At 43.8% G+C, this 21,052-nt stretch overlaps 1 protein-coding gene across 1 annotated transcript in view; it reads left to right on the top strand.

Moving 5' to 3' along the window:
* Positions 1-21,052, top strand: part of arid5b (AT-rich interaction domain 5B) — a 73,495-nt gene that overhangs the window by 375 nt on the left and 52,068 nt on the right. The window contains exons 2-3 of the mRNA XM_030379254.1: positions 45-302; positions 11,471-11,705. Of these exons, the coding sequence (XP_030235114.1) occupies positions 45-302; positions 11,471-11,705 (493 nt within the window). The remainder of the gene's footprint in view (positions 1-44; positions 303-11,470; positions 11,706-21,052) is intronic.

Raw genomic sequence — 21,052 nt, 5'->3', positions numbered from 1 at the left:
GCCTCACGAATTAATTCCTCAATTTCTGTTTTTCCTCTCCACAGTGGGTGGGCTCTTCTTGCGGTTTACATGGACCCTATATATTCTACAAAGCCTTTAAATGTCACAGCCTGGACGGCAAACCGAGGATCCTGTCGCTCGGAGACTTTTTCCTCGTCCGATGTAAACCCGGGGACCCTATTTGTATCGCGGAGCTTCAGCTGCTTTGGGAAGAAAGGACGAGCAAACAACTTTTATCCAGCTCTAAACTTTATTTCCTACCCGAGGATACCCCCAAGGGACGCTCCGCCAGCCACGGAGAGGTGAGCATGTCCACATGTACCACTATTATCCTCCTATATACCTGCTTTGGGTCATGTTGTGCTGGGTTTACCTCCGATGCTGTGCTCATGTTCTCATGTCCTCATGCATGTTCTCTTGTACTTTTATTGAATGACACCTTTATGGCGCTGTGTCTCTTGGCATGGCTCCCGCTCCCCCAGTTGTCAGTTTGCATGGCCGTTGTAAACACCCATAAACGAGTGCATTGATCCGCCGACAAGGATGTGTTTGGAGGATCAGAGCGACGAGCGATGGATGCGTTGTATTTGTTCTCCTGGTGAACTGTGTCTCTGTGCGTTGTGCGTAACGCGCACTTGTCCAGCTGCGCTCCAAAATACTCGCCGCTGTGCGCTATGGGGCTTCGTTATGAGGAGATAGGGGGGAAATCCGCAGAATCGCTGCGAGTGTAGACGCTGTCATTTCATTTTTTTTCGCAATGCTTGTCACTTGCATGACATAAGGCCGGAAATTGCAAAATAGTATCGGACGCATATGGGATTAAAGTGTGTTGAGCTGGGGTGCTGCGATAGTTTGCATCGCCTAGATCCCTGGGAGGCTGCCCCGTGGTTCATAAAGCACACTGAGACAGTGTGTGCTGACATGTCCTAACTATTCTGCACCATTTGCATAATGTTCTTTGTGGAAAAAACGTCTTTCCCTGCGTAATATAGTGTCAGCTCATATTTGCAACACCACTTTAAACGCCTCTATTGTTGACCTTTTGGGCCATAGTTGTGATTGACGGTGGCCATATGGGACGCCTGTGATCCGGTTACACTGCTCTTCTCAATTGCATTACTTTGATTAGTTTGTGTGAATGACTTTTCTCGTCGGCCATTCAATAAATAATGTGGCCAAGATCCATGCTGCTGCCATTAATCCTTATTGATATTATTGAGCAACCCACAGCGACACTTTCATGAGTGCCCAGCTCTTGTTTTGACTGTGGAAATTGTTCTCTAGTGTTGTTCTTTTGTTTAGCTGGAAGGACAAAGCCGGGTTTGTACTTGACTGGTACGCTGATGGTTTACTTACATTCTTTCCTCTTGAGTAATAGAGTGGCTATCACGTTTCCTTTTCATGAGAAAGGTGGCTATTTATGGCTCGCTGCTTAGACAAGCTATCATCTATGATGGCAGAATTCCTCCATCAACGGATATCATCTCCTCGAGCCCTTGTGCTATAGCCTTTAACACGATGCAATTATATAGTAATTACTTAAAGTGCATGTGTCGTCGATTCCGAGGCCATGTGCTTGCGCAATAGGGAAATGTCAGCCACGCCCCTTTTCCCAAACACCTATTTGCATTGCAAAGTGCTTACATTCCAGTCTACTGGATATCTGGAAAAGATTATATGAACTAGTTCCCTCATCCAGAAACGGATACGTACTCTGTACTTTCGAACATGCATTCGAAAAATGGTTCCGTCATGAGCCTAGAACAATAGTAACAGTTGTAGAATGCATATTTTATGACAATGTTAAAATGTATATGAGAAGCAAAGGTAATTTCCCTAGAATGAATTATGCAGCACCTAGCATCATGGCACATTACCCATACACCATGTAAATACATCTTTGGAACGACAATCAGAAGGAGAAATATTTTAAGCTAAATTATTATTATTACACATTACTATTTTGAGGATGTGTTCTAATTGCAGCTGTCAACGTTGGCAGATTGACCTAATTTCCTACAGGGCTTGGAAAAGCTCACACTCTCTGCAAATGCTGTAACCTGATTATATGACGGTGGAAATGGCTCTGACAACTTCAAGTCCCTTTATGACCTTCAGCGAGTCTGTTCAGACACAAACTGACTTTTCCCCATAACACTGCACTAATAATCTGCATGAGTCAGCCAGTGAGGCTCACGTGAAACCCTAAACCTATAAACAAGTCAAGTGAGTAATCCTGACACACAAATCCACAAAGCACATTGAGAAATGTCAATAGCCCTTTATTTCCTCTGAATGAGCCTTGACACAAATACTACTGAACACCACCGAATATCAGGAAGGAAGAAAAACAACGCATTGGCTCACAATATTTCTCCTGCAGCAATCTGGTCATTAAGAGGTCTAGATTAACATATGTGGGGCTGTTACAACACTATGGTATGGGGGTAATAGACACATATGGCGGATTGAAATTAGGTCATATAGATGAGGCGATAACCCGTATCAGGAACTGTGGATAGAGGGCTGTGCGGGAGTTATGGGATTTGTGTAGCAGAGTAGGAAATGACAGCAGTGGTAAATGCAGCCCCGAGCCCTCCGTGCATTTTTGATTCCTGTAAATCTTTCTGACACGTTCATTCATTCCGCGTTTTGTCTTGACTTAAACTGGAGTTGAATTTACACTGAATCAGATTTACATTGAGGCAAAATACAGGAGTAAATCACCGCCCAGGCATTTGACTCACAACCAGCTCCCTCTACTTTCCCCCCGCCAGATCAAAGACGACGTGGGGCGATGGGAGCTAAAGCTCATATCTTGTATCTTGAGATAGCAATTATCTTAAGCCTGAAGCCGAATGCCAAACACACTGCTCTTTTCACCACGTGAACATCAAAACAGCGCTTTATTGAACCGGCTGCAAAAGAAAGAGAAATGGATTACTGATTCACCGTTGTGTTGTGAATGCGGAGCTTTAGTGTTGTTTCCTGGTTATTGCTCAGGTATTTTCCTTACTCACCGATGCCCTTCCCAGGGTGCAGGCTTCAGCTCTGCTGCGCCAGGCAGGCAGTGACAAGAGCAGCCAACCTGGGACCTACTGGGCTTGTTCTCATCCTGTCACACGGGGCTGCAAGTCCTTTTCCTTAAAATGCAGCCAGCAATTTCTATAGAGATGGAAATAGCCATTCGGGGAACAAAAAGTCAATTCTGTGTCAATCCCAACGATTTGCCTCAACAGAAAAGCATTCACATCATGGGGAGGGGGGGGGGTTATTGTAGCTTTATTTTATTTACACAGGGTTTGTTAAAAGCCATATTCCAAGTTAATAGTTACGTGTCTGTGTGTGTGTGTGTGTGTGTGTGTGTGTGTGTGTGTGTGTGTGTGTGTGTGTGTGTGTGTGTGTGTGTGTGTGTGTGTGTGTGTGTGTGTGTGTGTGTGGAGTGTGTGTGGGACTCGGCCCAGTTGGTCCATCTGCAAAGTTAAACGGCCACCAACACACCTGTGTCATCAGTTTAATACTCATTACTGACTGACATACTATTTAGTAAAGTATTCAAACTTTCTCTGTATGTACATATATATATATATATATATATATATATATATATATATATATATATATATATGGGTTACACAGAAAAATATGAGAAAATACGTGCTCAACACAATACTGTTATATCCTTAGTGGTTGTGAATTCCCATATTATGTCATAACCATATTTATATCTTTATAAATATAGATATAAATATATATGTTTATGCATATGTCTTTACAAGCACGGATGGTATTTCTAGATCATGTTATATTAATGTGTTATTATCATCACCTCTGATTTCATCTGACCTCTCTTCTATTTTGTCCCCCCCTCTAGCTGACAAGGCTTTGGCACACATACAGTACAGGCTTTTGGCACTCAAACAGCCATGCACACGCGTGCGCGCAGACACGTGCATTCACACACACACACACACACACACACACACACACAAACACACGCAAACACATTCGCACACACAGACGCAAGCACATGTACACACACACACACACTGACAGGCCGGGGACTGCAGCAGTAGGCTAGTATTGATTGCTGTGGAAAACACTTTGGCTCGTGTCCAAAGCCATCTCTTCAGTATGTGGCAGTAGTCCATGCATGTGTTCCAGTGCTTGGAAAGACAGCTTGTAGGGAAATTAGATTGTATTCATTTGCTGCTCCTTTGATTTTTCCCCAGGGAAAACTCTGAAATGGTAATTCAGGCATCTGGGATACTAGTTGAGTTATGTCTAAGTGACCCAGTTATGCGACCAGTATTTCCACAGATAAGGTCGTACCGCTCAATGACTTTAATGTAAATGTGATAGGGCACATTAAATACAGTAGTCCTCCTTTGACACCCACAGAGCTTCCTTGTTGTGGCCCAGTGTGTGCATTAAACCAAATCACCCCTATTCATCCAACAATGGCAGGAATTTAAACGGGGGGGGGGGGGGGGGGGGGGGGTGTGTGTGCGGTGTGTGCAGTGTGTGCAGTGTGTGCGCGTGACGCTGCGCATGCACGTGCGCCTCCCCCTGCCGCAGAACAAGTCATTAACTCTGAACACTGCCCTCCAGTGAATTCCTCACTATCACCGAAATAGCAATGTAAATTATTACCAGCCCTTTTGGATAGTGTAATTTAAATCCTTTAAAATAGAATACTCTGGGAACTTCAAAGGTCGGACCAGAAAACAAACCCTTATATTTCCCATCGGTTTAAGGGGGTTGTCATTCCTATCCTTGGAGAAAATCTTTTGATTCCCTTGACCAAAGTATTCTGTGTGACACAGCAGAGCTAAATAATGACATGTTCCACCAACCCTCTGATTTGTCAGCACATGAGAGACTTTTTCTTTCTCCTTTTTTTGCGTGCGTGTTCTTAAGATCAGCTTTTCCTCTTTGTCATTGACAAACCGCTTGAGCGGGCAAACATTAGCCTTGATGTATGATTCCAGTGCCTCGGAGCTAAAGTGGATCGTTATCATAACCTTTAGAGGAGAACACGGCCATAGGCGAGCCGCTGCCCTCACACTCGATACACACACTGATATTTCATATTCCTCCATCCGTCCAGTACTGTCTGTGATGTCTTTTGATATTGCGCCTGTCATGATGATGTACCATTTTCCATACTTTTTTCTCTGTATGTGCATATGCTTAAATACAGTGGTAAAAAAATCACAGCAATGCTTCAAAGGAGCCAAGGCAGCGGCGTCGTGTTACAAGATGAATGCTGTGCCAACATTAAGAAAGGCTTTGAGAAGGCCTTGTTATTGAGCTGCTTTCCTCTGTTGTGTCTGTAAACGAATGCTACGTTCATTTATCACCATAAAGCGCGTTGTAAAACTAATCTCCTAATAGAATCGGTGAATAAAAGATGAGCTCCACGCCCCTGCAGATGCCGGAGTGACTCTGTGCATATAAACAAACAGGCTATGCTAAGTGGCTGAACTTTATGTACAAGCATTCCCCCCCCCCCCCCTCACTGTTTAGATAGCAGGACCTTGAACTCTCTCTAGTGTTAACAGAAAAAAATATATATATTATAATTCAATTGTCCCCTACCTTGCCATATTCCTCCAACCCTCCCATCCCCCACCCCCACCCCCTGCACATTTCTTTTTCCTTCCCTGATAACTTTGTTTTGGGACATTGAAGCCAAGGTCAGACATAGTGAGGAGGGACAGATAATAAACTCATATAGTGTTTCAGTCTCTCTGTTTCATTCTCACTCCCTCTCTCTCTCACTCTGTCTCTGCCTGTCTCTCTCTCTCTCTCTCTCTCTCTCTCTCTCTCTCTCTCTCTCTCTCTCTCTCTCTCTCTCTCTCTCTCTCTCTCTCTCTCTCTCCATGCCTCTCTATCTCGTCCTCTCTCGCTCGTCCTCTCGGCCTCCTCATTGTTCATGTCACCATGTCCATTACTCAATTACTAATCTCTTTTGGCCTCATGAATTCCAGCGCTGACCTCTCTGAGGCAACAGGCTCGACAGTCCTCCCAGCATGACGGAGGCACTTTGTGTGTGTGGCAGATTGTGTGTGAGTGTGTGTGTTTTTTGTGTAGGTGTGTGTGTCTGTGTGTGTATGTGTGTGTGTTTAATGTGTGTGTGTGGGTGTATGCTTTGTTTGTGTGTTTGTTTAATATATGTGTGTGTGTGTGTGTGTGTGTGTGTGTGTGTGTGTGTGTGTGGGTGCAGGTGTTTGCTTCGGCTTGAGTGGATTGTGTGTTTAATATGTGTGTGTGTGTGTGTGTGTGTGTGTGTGTGTGTGTGTGTGTGTGTGTGTGTGTGTGTGTGTGTGTGTGTGTGTGTGTGTGTGTGTGTGTGAGTGTACCCGTTTGATGGAACAGACACCCACCTATGGCGAGTGCTCCCCGGAGCCCTAAGCTGTAAAGCCCTGTCCGAGCAATGCACTGCACGGCCCCAGAAAGGCTGACAGCCAGGAATGCCTACCTTCACTGGTCACTGTATAACACAAGTATAGGACCAAGTATAAGTATAAATATATGCATACATAGAGAGAGGGATTCAAAGGGAGAGAGCGATAAATAATATAACATTATCAGCCGCAAGGGGGTAATTGTTGTGCACATGCACAGGGTCGGTAGAAACTGTAAAAACGCAATCATAAACATTGAGTGAATATAAAACCCTAACCCTAACCCTAACAACCTCTTTGTGACATATGACAGATAAATACAGCCCCAGTACTTATAAAACACCCCGTCCTACTTAAAGATATAGCTAGAGGTACATAGATAGACAAATAGATACATAGATAGATAGATAGAAAGATAGATACATCCATAGATAGAGGGATAGATACATCCATAGATAGGTATATATATGGTTAGATAGATAGATACATACATGTATAGATACATAAATATATAGATAGATACATACATGAATACATACATATATAGAGTGATAGATAGATAGATGGATGGATATAAAGAGATATACATGGACATAGTACACTCTCCAAGGGAGATTGTTTTAAATACGATGGATGAAACAGCAGTTGCTGCTAACAGGATTGCTGTGTGGAGGAATGTAGCATTAGGACCCCCCTTCCTCCCCCTCCTCTTGCAGCTATTGCAGATATGGTTGTGTCTGTATAAATGTAATGATACGCATTGCACTGAGTTTCATCTCAATGTGGCGACCGGCTGAAGCCATGAGAGCGTTCTATAGTTCACAGCCTCTACTCCTCCCCCCACCCCCTCCCCCAATATGGCTAGATTGGTGTAGCTTGACAGTACAAATGGGAATTATTAACATGTCAATGACTCCCCTACCCTTTCAATTCCTCTTAAGGGCAATCTACTGCCTGGATTCTAGTTTAATACATCAGTGAGTAAGAAATGACACTACCACTTAATAATTAACCGAACCGTGTACTGACTGAAAAGGAAGTGTAATATATAAGATAAGATAAGAAAACACTGCTAATACAATCAGCATTATTCCAGCACTAGACACAGTGTTATTCCACTGCATATTATGCAATCCTTATGAAAAATACAAATAGATAATTCTCATGAATAACGTAATATAACTAAATACTGACACAATGTCAGTTCTAATGACATGATGGCCCTGTTTACACCCGAGACCCAATTAGAACTCCTTGCTCGCTGGAATGAGACATTCGGTCTGCCTGACAACGTATCTCTGAATTGTGTGTAGCGTACAACACGTCTCTAATACAAATGCTGCCTCTTGTTTAGACAGATACTAATTGTCTTTGCATCACAATCTCACAGTCTTTTCGATGCGCAATCTGAAGACAGATTCCAACCGCTGCTGTGAACCAGCCCGTACCTGCCGTTATCTGATGTTCTTCAGGAGTGTCATGAGCTGGGGTCAACAACGCACACCACAGCGCTTTTAATGTGCTGGATATGGAAGTGTCACCTCTCCCTGGGCTGTGGGCTGTGGAGTCCCCCTCAGTGACCCATATTACCCAGAAGCCTGCTGGCTGGCAGCGCTCACCCAGCAAGCTCAACCATCAGCATGCTAACGCAGAGCCGCGGCGCAGTGTGGCTGCTCTGAAGAAACAACCCTGTTTCCCGTCTTGTCCCCAGCACATCTTGTAGAGTGAAAGATTCTACTTTGTGGTTGGTTCTTTTTTTTATTACGATCAGCAACCCCCTGCCAAGTGTGGTTGGATCATTATGCTCTCTGCTTTTTTATGTCGTCCCCCCCCCCCCCCCCTCACTCTCATACTTGCTTGTTTTCATTTCCGTGGTGAGGAATATGAATGCTTTTGTAGTTTTTTTAAATCAGCAATAAAAAGGAAAAAATGGGGTTATCACAGTTAAAGCGTGTGCAAAGCCCAGAGAGTGGGCGGTGGTTAAACTCATTCTCTCATTTGTATTCATAGAGGGTTGTGTTGCGTAATCCTCCCAAATATAATTAACAACATAATGCACTCAATGCCACACCGCGTATCTTCTGAGACTCTTTACGAGACGTGATGAGACATAGGTCTGTCCGTCTCCCTCTATCTATCTATCTCTCTCTCTATCTCATCAGTCGGATAGATCTATAGCTATATTCTATTTAGGATGAGTCCCATTCACCCTTCAGCAAGTGTCAGTGAGCTGGTGCAATCACAGTAAACACTGTTGGGCAGGGCTAATGGATATGGCCTGTTTTTAGATGGTGGCTGCCGTTCATAGACTGATTATATTCTGCACTGTGTTGACAGCTGCTCAATTGCTCTCACCTGTTGTGTCTGTGTAGTCGTGTGTGTGTGTGTGTGTGTGTGTGTGTGTGTGTGTGTGTGTGTGTGTGTGTGTGTGTGTGTGTGTGTGTGTGTGTGTGTGTGTTGCACGAGTAACCATTTCCTAAACAGGATCACACACACACACACACACACACACACACACACACACACACACACACACACACACACACACACACACACACACACACACACACACACACACACACACACAAACACACATGCCGCTGTTAGATTCAAGTGATTGATATGAGAGGGCAGTGGTTGTTTCAGAAATACCCTCTTTAAAGGTTATCAGTGTCTCTGGGAAATGCTCTGGTATGCAATTAAAGCCCTTTGGACATGCAGTCATGCAGTTATCAAATTTACCATTTGTTATTATATTGGACTAGAGTGTAATATTCCACAGAGGAACGCTGGCCGTGTTTATCTCTGGGATGCCAGCAGATTGCATCAAAGTCTCTTATTTCAGAGGAGATACATTGTGGATTTTGGCCGCGGGGTGAATGCTATTTACTGTTGCTCTACATTATTCAAATGTCCTCATTTTTTTATATTCGTCTTCCTCAAGTAAGAAACAGTAGTGAGTTTCTCCGGCGCATGGAAAGCCAGTTACAACCACCCGCCACCACTTGACAGCAGAAGACAGCTCATTATAAAAAGAGCGAGAAACCATGTTTGATGTTTCTACTTAGCGAGGGAGGCACTGCTATATCAAGCCATCCCTCACAGGCTTCTGCTTTATAAGAGAGCACCCGTTTGCAAGCGGGCTGGGATTTGATATGCCCGCAGTTCTGATGATGAGTGAATTGAATTTGGCTAAATTTATAGACAGTGCACACAGAAAACACAGGAAAGGAACGGGAGAGTTGCTGCTTTTGGTTTTGCATTCAAGTTGGTTCTTTGAGCATATAGGGTGTAAGTGTTTATAGATATTGTGTGTATATATATATTTTATATACATGGTTCTTTGTATATATGCATATGAATATTGATAAACGTATAATATATATTATATATATATATATATATATATATATATATATATATATATATATAAATATATATATACATATATATTTCTCTTATTTCTCTCTGACTCAAAATATATGAACGCATAAATATATATCTTTTGAGTCAGAGAGAAATAAGAGACATGAAGCAAAAGTAGTAGAAATGCAAACAGAGGCATATATATATGTTTGTATGTGTATGTGCGTGTGGGTGCGTGTGTGAGTGTATTTCAGTCTCTTTGAGGGGGAAGAGAGATTGTTCAGTCAGACAGATACTTGTTAAACGGTGCACTGCCAAGGTAAATGGCTCTGTCTTTTATATGAGTTTCTGCGTTTCTCCCTCTCTCTCAAAAACACAAACACTCACATACACACACACATACAAACACACACACACACACACACACACACACACACACACACACACACACACACACACACACACACACACACACACAAACACACACACACACACACACACACACACACACACACACACACACACACACACACACACACACACACACACACACACACACACACACACACCACACTGTCCTCACATCTGTCCTCCAGATTTCCCCCTGGTTCCGTAATAGTATCCCTCTGCCTCTGAACCATTCCACTCCGCCTGTAACAAGCAATTCAGCTATTAGCTCTTCAAATGAAAACACATTTAAAAAAGGAAAAACAACTCTACTTTGTCCCTTACCAAATTGGCCCTGCAGTTCTCCAAATCAGGCTTTTTTTTCTTTTTCCTGTTCAGGTCAAGCTTTAAAGTGTTCAATCAGCCAGGGGAGATGTTAAGAAGAGGAGAGTTTAAGTAAAGTAGGCCCCATGAAGAAACTATTTGCTTTCTAACTGCTTCCTGTGCTAACAAGTTTTAAAATGTTGTACTATATACTTAAGAATCTTAAGAATATGGGCGCAATATTTGTGCTGTCATTATATATATATGTGTAAATGTGCTGTGTTGCATCTATTTAACTGCCATGCCATTGATTAACTGAGTCCAGCCTAAGTGCTGGTATACGCGTATAATCTATATCTATTGAATCCCTCCAGAGAAATGTATTTCCTCATTGAACAGTGAGTGGCTACTCCATGGCTACTCTCAGGCCACGTATTACATTCCGTTGACAAATTGACAGATCTTGTTCTCTTCCTGGTTTCCACAACTGGTTCTCATTTCAATTCCATTTCCGTCCGATGTCATTCACTCCTCCCTGTTTCCTATTGTAAAACTCCTTCTCCCTGGCCTTGATTTGTTTATGCTCGTGGTGAGAAGGGAGGGGGAGAGGGACACTGTTATTGAGTATGACAGCGTTTACTTGTTCCCTGTGATAGTTTTCATCTCAGTCTTGACTTCCATGCGATCTCCTTAACTAAAATACAAATACAAAGGTACAGCCGTGCCAAAGCAAAAGCAATTCAGTTCTCAGTCAGCGAACTCTTCAATTATGTGGGGAGAAGAACATTGATCTGTTCGTATTTTGATTTGAATTGATGTTGTCCATTCAGAATGTTAAGTATGAGCTAAGGATTCAGGGATAGAATTGAATTGAATTGAATTTGTATTCGATGATGCAATGAAAGTGATGATTCCTCACCTCTCGCTCACCCCCCTGCGTCGCTCTGTTGTGCATGCCGTCCTAACGTCCTCTCTCCTTGCAGCACGAGGTCATCGCCGTGTCGGAGAAGGTGATTGTGCGCCTGGACGACCTGGTGAAGTGGACGGTCCCGGACGCGGCGGGATGGGTCCGTGGACAGCACGCCCAGCCCCTCAAGGCGGCGGCGCTGAGGGAGCTGGGGCGCAACGGGCAGCGGGAGGCCCTGCACCGCTACCGGGAGAGCACCCTGACCAGCGGCCTCAGCTTCAGGGACATCCAGCGGGAGAGGGCGCAGCTCGGTGAGAGGCCCGGACACCCGGGGGTGGGGGTCGGGGGGCGTGTCAGGGACCAGGGGGGTCACCTCCTGTTGGGCTGGCTTGTTTTGCTTGACCAAAAAAACGGTACTATTAAGAATATCAAATCGTGTAGAAGATATTGGGTTAAAATGGGTTAAGGCTCTGAAGTGCACCATTAGATTGTTATGAAGACAAATATAGGGCCTCTAACCTTAAGCTGTTTTTTTTAATCCCGCTGAATGCGTGCTGTAATTCCCTTCGCCTGACGCTCAAAATCTCTTTTTACACCCCTTCCCGCCGATTGATCAAACACATCGCGTCCATTACCGAGTCTTTAACTGGCGGTTGGAACTCTTCCCATTATAGCAAACTGGAAATGCTGCTGCTAATTGAAGCGAGGATAGAGGTCTGTGGCGGCGTGGTTTTTGCAAGCCCATTACCATTTACACAATGTCACAACTGTGTAATCCGAGTGTGTGACATGAAGACACAGCAGCCAGCGAATATTTCAGCTGGCAATTTGCTCGCTGCATTTAAATAATCGAGTCATAACAAAGTCGAAAACCAGTGAACCTTTGTCCCACAAAGAATTTATATCACTATGTTAAAGTCGTAAATTAGATGTAAATCTCGAGGGGGGGGGGGGAGGGGGGATTGTTATTGAGTGATTGTTATTGTGTTTGTGCTGCGTGGTTCTCCCTGGGTCGTCCGGTGTGTATCCATCATGTGCCACAGTGTCATTAGGTGTCAGGGAGGTGTTTGTTTCTGGCAGCGTTCAGGGGCTTGCACACTCGCTGCTAGTAGCCAGGGATCCTGGGCCAACATACAGCTGGATGTTTCTCATGACGATGACTCATCAGAGGAGGAAACTCTATTTACAGACGGAGAAAGGACATAATGTTCTTTTATCGCTGTTTTCCCTGGTGATTTACCATGCTTTCAGTTGGCTTTGATGCAATAGCATTTGCCTATAGTTCTTATGGGTTGATATAGCTGAGCATGCAGCAATGGCAAAAATACATCTGCAATGCATGCTGTTAGGGAGCAGGGCAATAATGTAAAGATATATTTATTATTAATGAACGATATTGACGGGTAACATTTAAATAAAATGATTAAAAAAACAAACAATGCTGAAAACGTCTTAAAACCTGCTCACGGTAGCAACAACAAAAGACACAATGTATTGATGACTCTCGTGTTGTTTTGCCCCTTGGATTTTCCTGCTTGTTTCTCCCTCTGAATGCTGCCTTGACCTTGAATACAGTCAGGGCGTTGTTAGAATCTCATACACCAAGAGGACAGGGCAATCAATAATGGATGCTTTGTCGTTCTGAGTACTCTAGGAATCAATAGTGTTTGATTGTGCAGCATGCGTGTGCCTGAGTTCGTATGTGTGTGTGTGTGCATGCGTGCCTGTGTGTGTGTTTGTGTCAGAGATTGCTTGCCCGCATAAGCAGGTGTGTCAGCCGGACTCCTGAAGGATATTATGTTTCATACTGTGGCCACCTATAAATATGCTGCATAGTAAGCAGTTGATAGATTTCCTTTGTTTTGCATTTTATCGACTGTTAAATTATGCTTTTTTTTTACGAGGTTTGTTAGTGTATATAATGGGCCTTTGGCCTGGGAATGTGTGTGTTTGTGTGTGTGTGTGTGTGTGTGTGTGTGTGTGTGTGTGTGTGTGTGTGTGTGTGTGTGTGTGTGTGTGTGTGTGTTGGTCTGCGCACACACACACGCACACACGTGCATGGTTGTGTACAAATGTTTGTGTCGCTAATGAGTGCTGCTGCCGTTAATGACTCCATCAGCTTGGATCTAAATGCACTTGTCACTATGATGGGACACTATACTGAAGAATCTGCTGCCTCAGCTCAACCAGCTATGGCTTTGGCAGGCCACCAAAAAGCACAAACACATACCCTGCAAGCTCGCACGCACACACGCACACGTGCACGTACGTGCCCTGACACAACGCACGTACGCGCACGCACACTCACAGACAAAGACAATGCCGCGCGATTGCAGAGACTGCAAACGACATAGTCTTTGTTCATTCAATCGCTACCTTATTGTTGCATGGCACATTTTAATGATCTTAGAAAGTTACTGAAAGGGAAGCAGTAGACAGCAGTAGAGATGGAGAGCGAGTGAGGAGAGAGAGAGAGAGAGAGAGAGAGAGAGAGAGAGAGAGAGAGAGAGAGAGAGAGAGAGAGAGAGAGAGAGAGAGAGAGAGAGAGAGAGAGAGCGAGGGAGAGGGAGAGGGAGAGGGAGAGGGAGAGGGAGAGAGGGGGAGGGAAAGAGAGAGGGGAAAATGGAATGGAATGGAATAATGTCACTTATTCGTCAAGGACATGCATGCATCTCTAAGGAGGGGTTTGCATAGACATATGAAATATGCCACTGCAATGCTGCTGCCCATTTTAGAGGTGTATTCCAATTGAGATGGCACAGACCTAAATGGAAAGAACATGAAGTGTTCTGTAGAACCACATAATGCCGTCCATAACCTATTTAGTCATTATGCGGAAAGGATACAGCTTTGTGTTTCTTTCATGCATTTTCTGCCCCTGAAAAGTGTTTTTCCTGGCGATATTAACCAAATGATGTATATGCTGATTGTTACTCCCAGGCTGAATAGGATTGTTCCCCATAACAGGATACTGCAGTTATACTCAAGTCCTCACAAAATAGGGCCATTGTGAGCTCAAACGCAATAAAGCTTGCCATTGTTATGGAGGGGGACTTTTTGTAATAATTCATTATTGACCGTACGTCTTAACGTGTTCCTGGCATTCAGCCAGGGTGTATTAAGTGCAATGTGTATTTCATTTGTCTTCCAGTTAGCGCATGAAAGATTCTGCAAAAAAACTAATTTGTCTTGAAAAGCAGGACCACATGGAGGTATTGTTCTGGATCTGCATTGCACAAGAGTCATAGTTTGGCAACTAATCTGAAACAGCCCATCTCTGCTCTGGATATAAAAAGCCACTCCTGCACACAGCGTTGAGTAATTAATTTCAGAAACAGGTGACCTTGGCTGTTGTGCTGCGGTATGTACCACGATGAATTCTGTGTGAGGCTCTAGAGAAGACTGGTGTCATAATTCATGTGCTGTGTTTGGGAAAAAAGCAATGCAACGACCTAGCAAGTGATGGGCTTGAAAACAATATTACTCGATCAAGTCAGCAGAAATGCAAACTTTCAGTCGTTGGTTGTGTGTGAGTGTGCGTGTGTGTGTGTGTGTGCGTGTCTTCGGGTTTGTGTGTGTTTGTTCATGTGTGGGTGTGTGTGTGCGTGGTGCAGTTTGATACATTATGCTCTGTGCAGATTTCATTAATCCTCATTCAATGTATCTTTTTATTGGGACCAGTCCTTATTTTGGGACTGTGATCCAATGAGAGATGACTTGCTTGCGAAGTTTACACTCTGTCCCTATTTATCTCGCCCATGGGGACTGGCCCGCTTTCTCCTCCCTCTCTTCTCTTCCCTTTTCCTCTTTGACAAACCAAATTGGTTTTGGTTGTGTTCTCTGTGGCCGGGTATGAGGTGGCTGTATCAGCAGGTACATTTTGTTGCTTTATGTGCAGAGAGACAGAGCAGTGGAATATTTAACACATACACCCGCACATATGCACACACACACACACACACACACACACACACACACACACACACACACACACACACACACACACACACACACACACACACACACACACACACACACACACACACACACACACACACACACACACAAACACACACATAAACCCTTTATACCAACACATACAAACACACACGCCAACAGGATAGTTCTGGGCTCACCAAACAGTCAATAGGTTTTCTGTCTTCTTCAAGCCAGTGAGCAGATCCTTGACTTGGGGGAGGAGGAGGAGGTGGGGGGTGGGGGGAATATTACACAAGGTCATAGCTGGTGACTCCTCTCTTCAGAGTACAGAGAGGATGCGCCCGGCCGGCTGTCTTCCACCATCATCTCCCGCCTCCATTCCTGGTGTGCTGAGGGATCAATCATCGGACCCTCTGGGACGCACCCCGACAGATAGAAGAACTAAACACCATACAAATATCACAATAACAACATCAGGACCGGAAACATGTCTAAAGGAATACAGGTCATTATTGTTATGAGCAGATTGACATTGAATCTTTCTCATGTATAATATAAGAGTACAATACTATAGTTAGCTACTGCTAGCCGTGGCATGCAATTGCCAGTTGCACTTGGAGATCCTCATTGTTGGGCTTTATTTTCCCGCCATGTACTGGGGCTAAGGCTTGTTATTACCCTGCTGTGCTCCATCCAGTGAGTGGGAAAGTGTTGTGTTGCAAGGACTGATCCCGAGGGCAACAAACAAGCAAACACACACACACACGCACACACACATATACACACACACAAAGACACAAATATATGTCCACACACACACACACACACACACACACACACACACACACACACACACACACACACACACACACACACACAGACACACAGACACACACACACACACACACACACACACACACACACACACACACACACACACACATTTTGTCCCCATTCCGAGGGTTGTGAAGTGTTTATGTAGGTGATAAGGAAGCACATAGATGCGGTCTGCATAGACTCTGCTCGGAGTCTGTGACAATACAGCAACACAATTTGTTTTTTGTTTATATTCCTGGTCCCTATCATCAAACTACAAAGGTTCATGTGTTCCTTCTCTTTCCCTCCTGGAAAGGAACATTAGAGTAAATGCAGTAGTGTGACGGGAATAATGCAGCGACTCTGGAAGACAACTGAACCACTCCTGTTGGTAAAACACAAAGGGCTCTACTCAATTCCAGTATATGGCAGATTGTATTATGTATGTCATCCACCACCCCCACCCCCCCCTTCCACACACACACACACACACACACACACACACACACACACACACACACACACACACACACACACACACACACACACACACACACACACACACACACACACACACACACACACACACACACACATACACACACACACACACAAACACTCCCTTCCAGGACATATTCGCCTGCCAGTCTGTGTTTTCTATTCAACTAATTCTGGAAACTGTTCTGAATCTATTTTGAAGTAATTTAATGGAGTGTGTGTATTGATTATGTGCCTCTCTTTCTTCTCTCTCTCTCTCTCTCTCTCTCTCTCTCTCTCTCTCTCTCTCTCTCTCTCTCTCTCTCTCTCTCTCTCTCTCTCTCTCTCTCTCTCTCTCTCTCTCTCTCTCTCTCTTTCTCACTCTCTCTTTTTTCTCTCTCTTTTTCTATCTCTCTCTCTTTATCAATGCTTGTGTATTTGTCTAATATTTTCTTCATTATGTTCAGTCCTTTAGAGAGAAAGAGATAGAAAGACAGAGTAAGAGAGCGAAAGAGAGAGAATCACAAGTTGTTTTTCCTCACTGATCTGCTCATATCATTAATTCCCCTTACAACCGGGGACTGGCCAGGAGCCAGAGAATTCTAAATCTGTAAGCAGTAAATTGTGTCGCGGGGCGGACAAATCTATTAGATGTTGGAGCATGCCTCGAATTTGAATGGAGGGGGGAAAATAGAGAGAGAGAGAGAGAGAGAGAGAGAGAGAGAGAGAGAGAGAGAGAGAGAGAGAGAGAGAGAGAGAGAGGAGAGAGAGGGAGGGAGGGAGGGAGGGAGGGAGGGAGGGAGGGAGGGAGAGGGAGAGGAGAGAGAGAGATCCCGGGTGTCAGATACAAGGGAGGAAAAAAGAAAGGTATAAAGAGAGAAAGTGCATGTTGTGTTTTTTTATAGGGAGAAGCAAGAGAGAGTGTTATAGAGAGAGAGGATGAAACAGGGAGAGGTGTTATTTGCATATTGAGAGAGAGAAGCATACCGATGCAGATTTCCTTCCCCTGAAACCGCCGCATTGTAATCCAATAAAACTTCTTCAGATAGCTACGTTCATTAATAATTTGTGTCCCTTTATTTCTGGAATGATACATTCTGTGTGCGTTGTTGTGTTTTGTGTGTGCATGTGGGAGGGTTTGAGTGGTATGGAAACTGGTGGATGGTTAAACAATGAGAAGTGCCTCAGAGGAAATGAGGAGCTATGTCACTCCATTAGCTGGGTCTAAAACAACAGCTCTCTCTCTGCTCTCCATTAGTCATGCCTGGAACAACTACTATTGATGTGACCTCTGCAACCAACCTTAAAAACAGATATCGGAATGTTTTTTCTGCTTTTACTTTATCCAAATCTTTTTGTGTGCCTGCCGTTATCGACTATGAATTCTAAATGAATAGTGGCATTTTCAATTAATCGATTAGCAAAGACCTCTGTGAAACGTATTACTTTTACAACACCTGATCTGTCTTTCAATAAACTAATTGTCTGCCATAGAGGTTGTGAGTCACTGCTAAGTGTTACCTAACCACCAGCCTTTCAAAGGATCTCTATCTCTCCTTGTCAAAACAGGGAGGATCAAATTATTATTTTGTAAATCTTAAAAGCTTGCAGAATTGACAGCATAGGTGTGTGTGTGTGTCTGTACGTACATGCGTTTGTATGTATGTATGTATGTATGTATGTATGTATGTATGTATGTATGTATGTATGTATGTACAGTATGTATGTATGTATGTATGTATGTATGTATGTATGTATGTATGTATGTATGTATGTATGTATGTATGCATGTTTGTATGTACGTACGTACGTATGTATGTATGTATGTATGTATGTATGTATGTATGTACAGTATGTATGTATGTATGTATGTATGTATGTATGTATGTATGTATGTATGTATGTATGTATGTGTGTGTGTGTTTATCTAGATGATTAAAGTAAACTTAACATCATGTTATTTATTTATTTGGACTATTCATGATTATATTTGTATTTCATTCAGTTGGCATCTCATCCGAGCCGCTAATTGTTTATCTCTTAAACGTGGCGTGTGTATCTGCGATGTGTCAATGAAACGCAGCCATAGAGAACGATGCAGAGAGAGGATCCAGGGAGACTGAGGGGGTGTCGGAGCACGGGCTCGGCAGGCATTGATGCTGAATCACACAGATTGTATGTTTAATAACCCTGCATATTTCATCAGCGGCAGCGGCCCATCTGCTTTATGAACGCGCGTAAAGCTGTCTTTACCTCGGGCTCCTCACTGTTTTGGGCAGATCAACACCCCTGATATCAGCCCACTTTTTAATTCAGCCGAACCCGGCCGCTGTTAAGAACATAATAATACTATCTTATGTTGTGCCCTCGAGGTAAAAGTGAGCGTTGTGTTATCACATGCCCCAGTAAAGAGCAGAACAAACAAAGTCATTAATAAATCTGGGGAGAAAATCTCAGCTTGACTCCGAGGCTGGTCCTTTGACAACCTGTGGGATATTTATGTGACGTCATCAAACCCACCAGAGGGTTTTTATTCTTGTTTCCTTGCAGAGTCTTTTTGTGTTTGTTTTAATTTCGAAATAGCTCATCCATTGCTGTATGACAAGAATAGGCACGATGTTTTTCCTGCTAGTGTGTTGCAACCTCATGAGGTAGTTCTTAGTGACAACACAATATTGCATTTAATCGTTGACGCTAATAGGAATGGCATTGTTCGACGGTAGCCGGAGGTTTTGTGAAACTGTCGAATCAAATCAACGATTACCTGGAACAACCTTTTGTTGTGTTTCAACATTGCCTTTGTTTGGAACAAAATAATCCATTCCCTATTTAAATCAGTGCAGTGACATAAAATAACAAGAAAATCACTGCCAACGAATAATGCAGATCAGCTCTTCCATATTGGCTTCAAGTAAGCTCAAATATTAGCACAAGCGTCGGCTGGAATATCTCATCGGCTATATGAGCTATGAGCTGGAATAAATAGAATAGCAGATCAGCTTTTAGCCTTTAGAAACAGCAGAGGTAATGCCTTTCCCCCGCAGTGAAAGGTAATTGCAATAGGGCTTTGATAGATTCCACAGCTTTGTGGAAGCAACGTTTGTGTGTGTGTATGTGTGTGTGTGTGTGTGTGTGTGTGTGTGTGTGTGTGTGTGTGTGTGTGTGTGTGTGTGTGTGTGTGTGTGTGTGTGTGTGTGTAGTGTGTGTGTGTGTGTGTGTGTGTACGTGTGTGTGTGTGTGTGTGTGTGTGTACGTGTGTGTTTGTGTGTGTATGCGTGCATGCGTTTATGCGTTTGTGCACAATCTTGGCTAGCATACCTGCTTGGCCGCTTGTAATTACGAGTCCTCATAATGACAACTTCAGCTCAAACAAGGGGAAAGGCAAAACAATAAAATGGGATGTGAACTAACACGCTTTCCCAAGAAAAGATCCAGCATTATGCTCAGTCCTGATTTTTTTTTGGGGTGACTTTGATTCATTGAGTGGCACGGCAGTTGGAGGCAGCGTCTTGGCATGTAACAATAGATCATTTGATGTACTGCTCCGTCCTCCATGCCAACCTGTCACTCCGTTTCCTCGTTACCCGCCGGCCAGAGGAGTCCAGGAGCGTCTGGCGCGAGGCACTCGACCCAATCTTGATATTCCCCTCGACTTTCCTCTCGGCCCCTCATCTGGGGGGGTGGGGGGGTTGATGCATTCACCTTGTGGAAGGACAGTATTCAGATAGAGAGCAGGGGTGGGGGACAGGGAGAGGATAGGAGACGGCGTGGGGGGGGGGATCACCAAACGCTTTGTCAACGACACGTTTGATGCGGAGAGCACGTGGTCAGTATGTGTGTATGAGGATGTGTTCTTGTCTCTGTGTACATCGATATGTAAATCTATATATTTATTGATATACATCTATGTGTCTTGCTCTCTGTCTATAAGTATAGTGGTGTCGTATACAGTGTGTGAGATGAAGGCTGCTAAACATACTCTGAATTGGCCTGATTTGTGTTTCATACGTGTTTTATGCTAATGCGATATTAATGTAATGTTGGTTTGCGGATGCTAATAAAGGAACATTGGCCCTCCATTATTTTAGCATATTTAATTACATGGCAGAGCTCACGGCTTCACCAGGGATTTCTCAAGAGCGAGAGGAGTTAAATAATTACTAAAGCAGATCGTTCCAGCTTGTAAAGGCAACAGTGTTTTTCTCTTCTGTTATTATTATATTTGGACGTGCCTCTCACACAACGGGCATCACCACCACTTCCACTGCTCTCCATTCATCCCAGAAGCCTCCACTTCCTTTTGTCTGTCTGACTGTCTGTCTGTCTGTCTGTCTGTCTGTCTGTCTGTCTGTCTGTCTGTCTGTCTGTCTGTCTGTCTGTTGGCGAGCATTATGTCCAATGACATCACAATAGCTCAAAATGTGAA

The sequence above is a fragment of the Gadus morhua genome, chromosome 15, assembly GCF_902167405.1.
Source record: "Gadus morhua chromosome 15, gadMor3.0, whole genome shotgun sequence".
Taxonomy (NCBI): domain Eukaryota; kingdom Metazoa; phylum Chordata; class Actinopteri; order Gadiformes; family Gadidae; genus Gadus; species Gadus morhua.
Note: the sequence above shows the minus strand (reverse complement) of the source record. Positions and strands in the feature narration are given on the sequence as shown.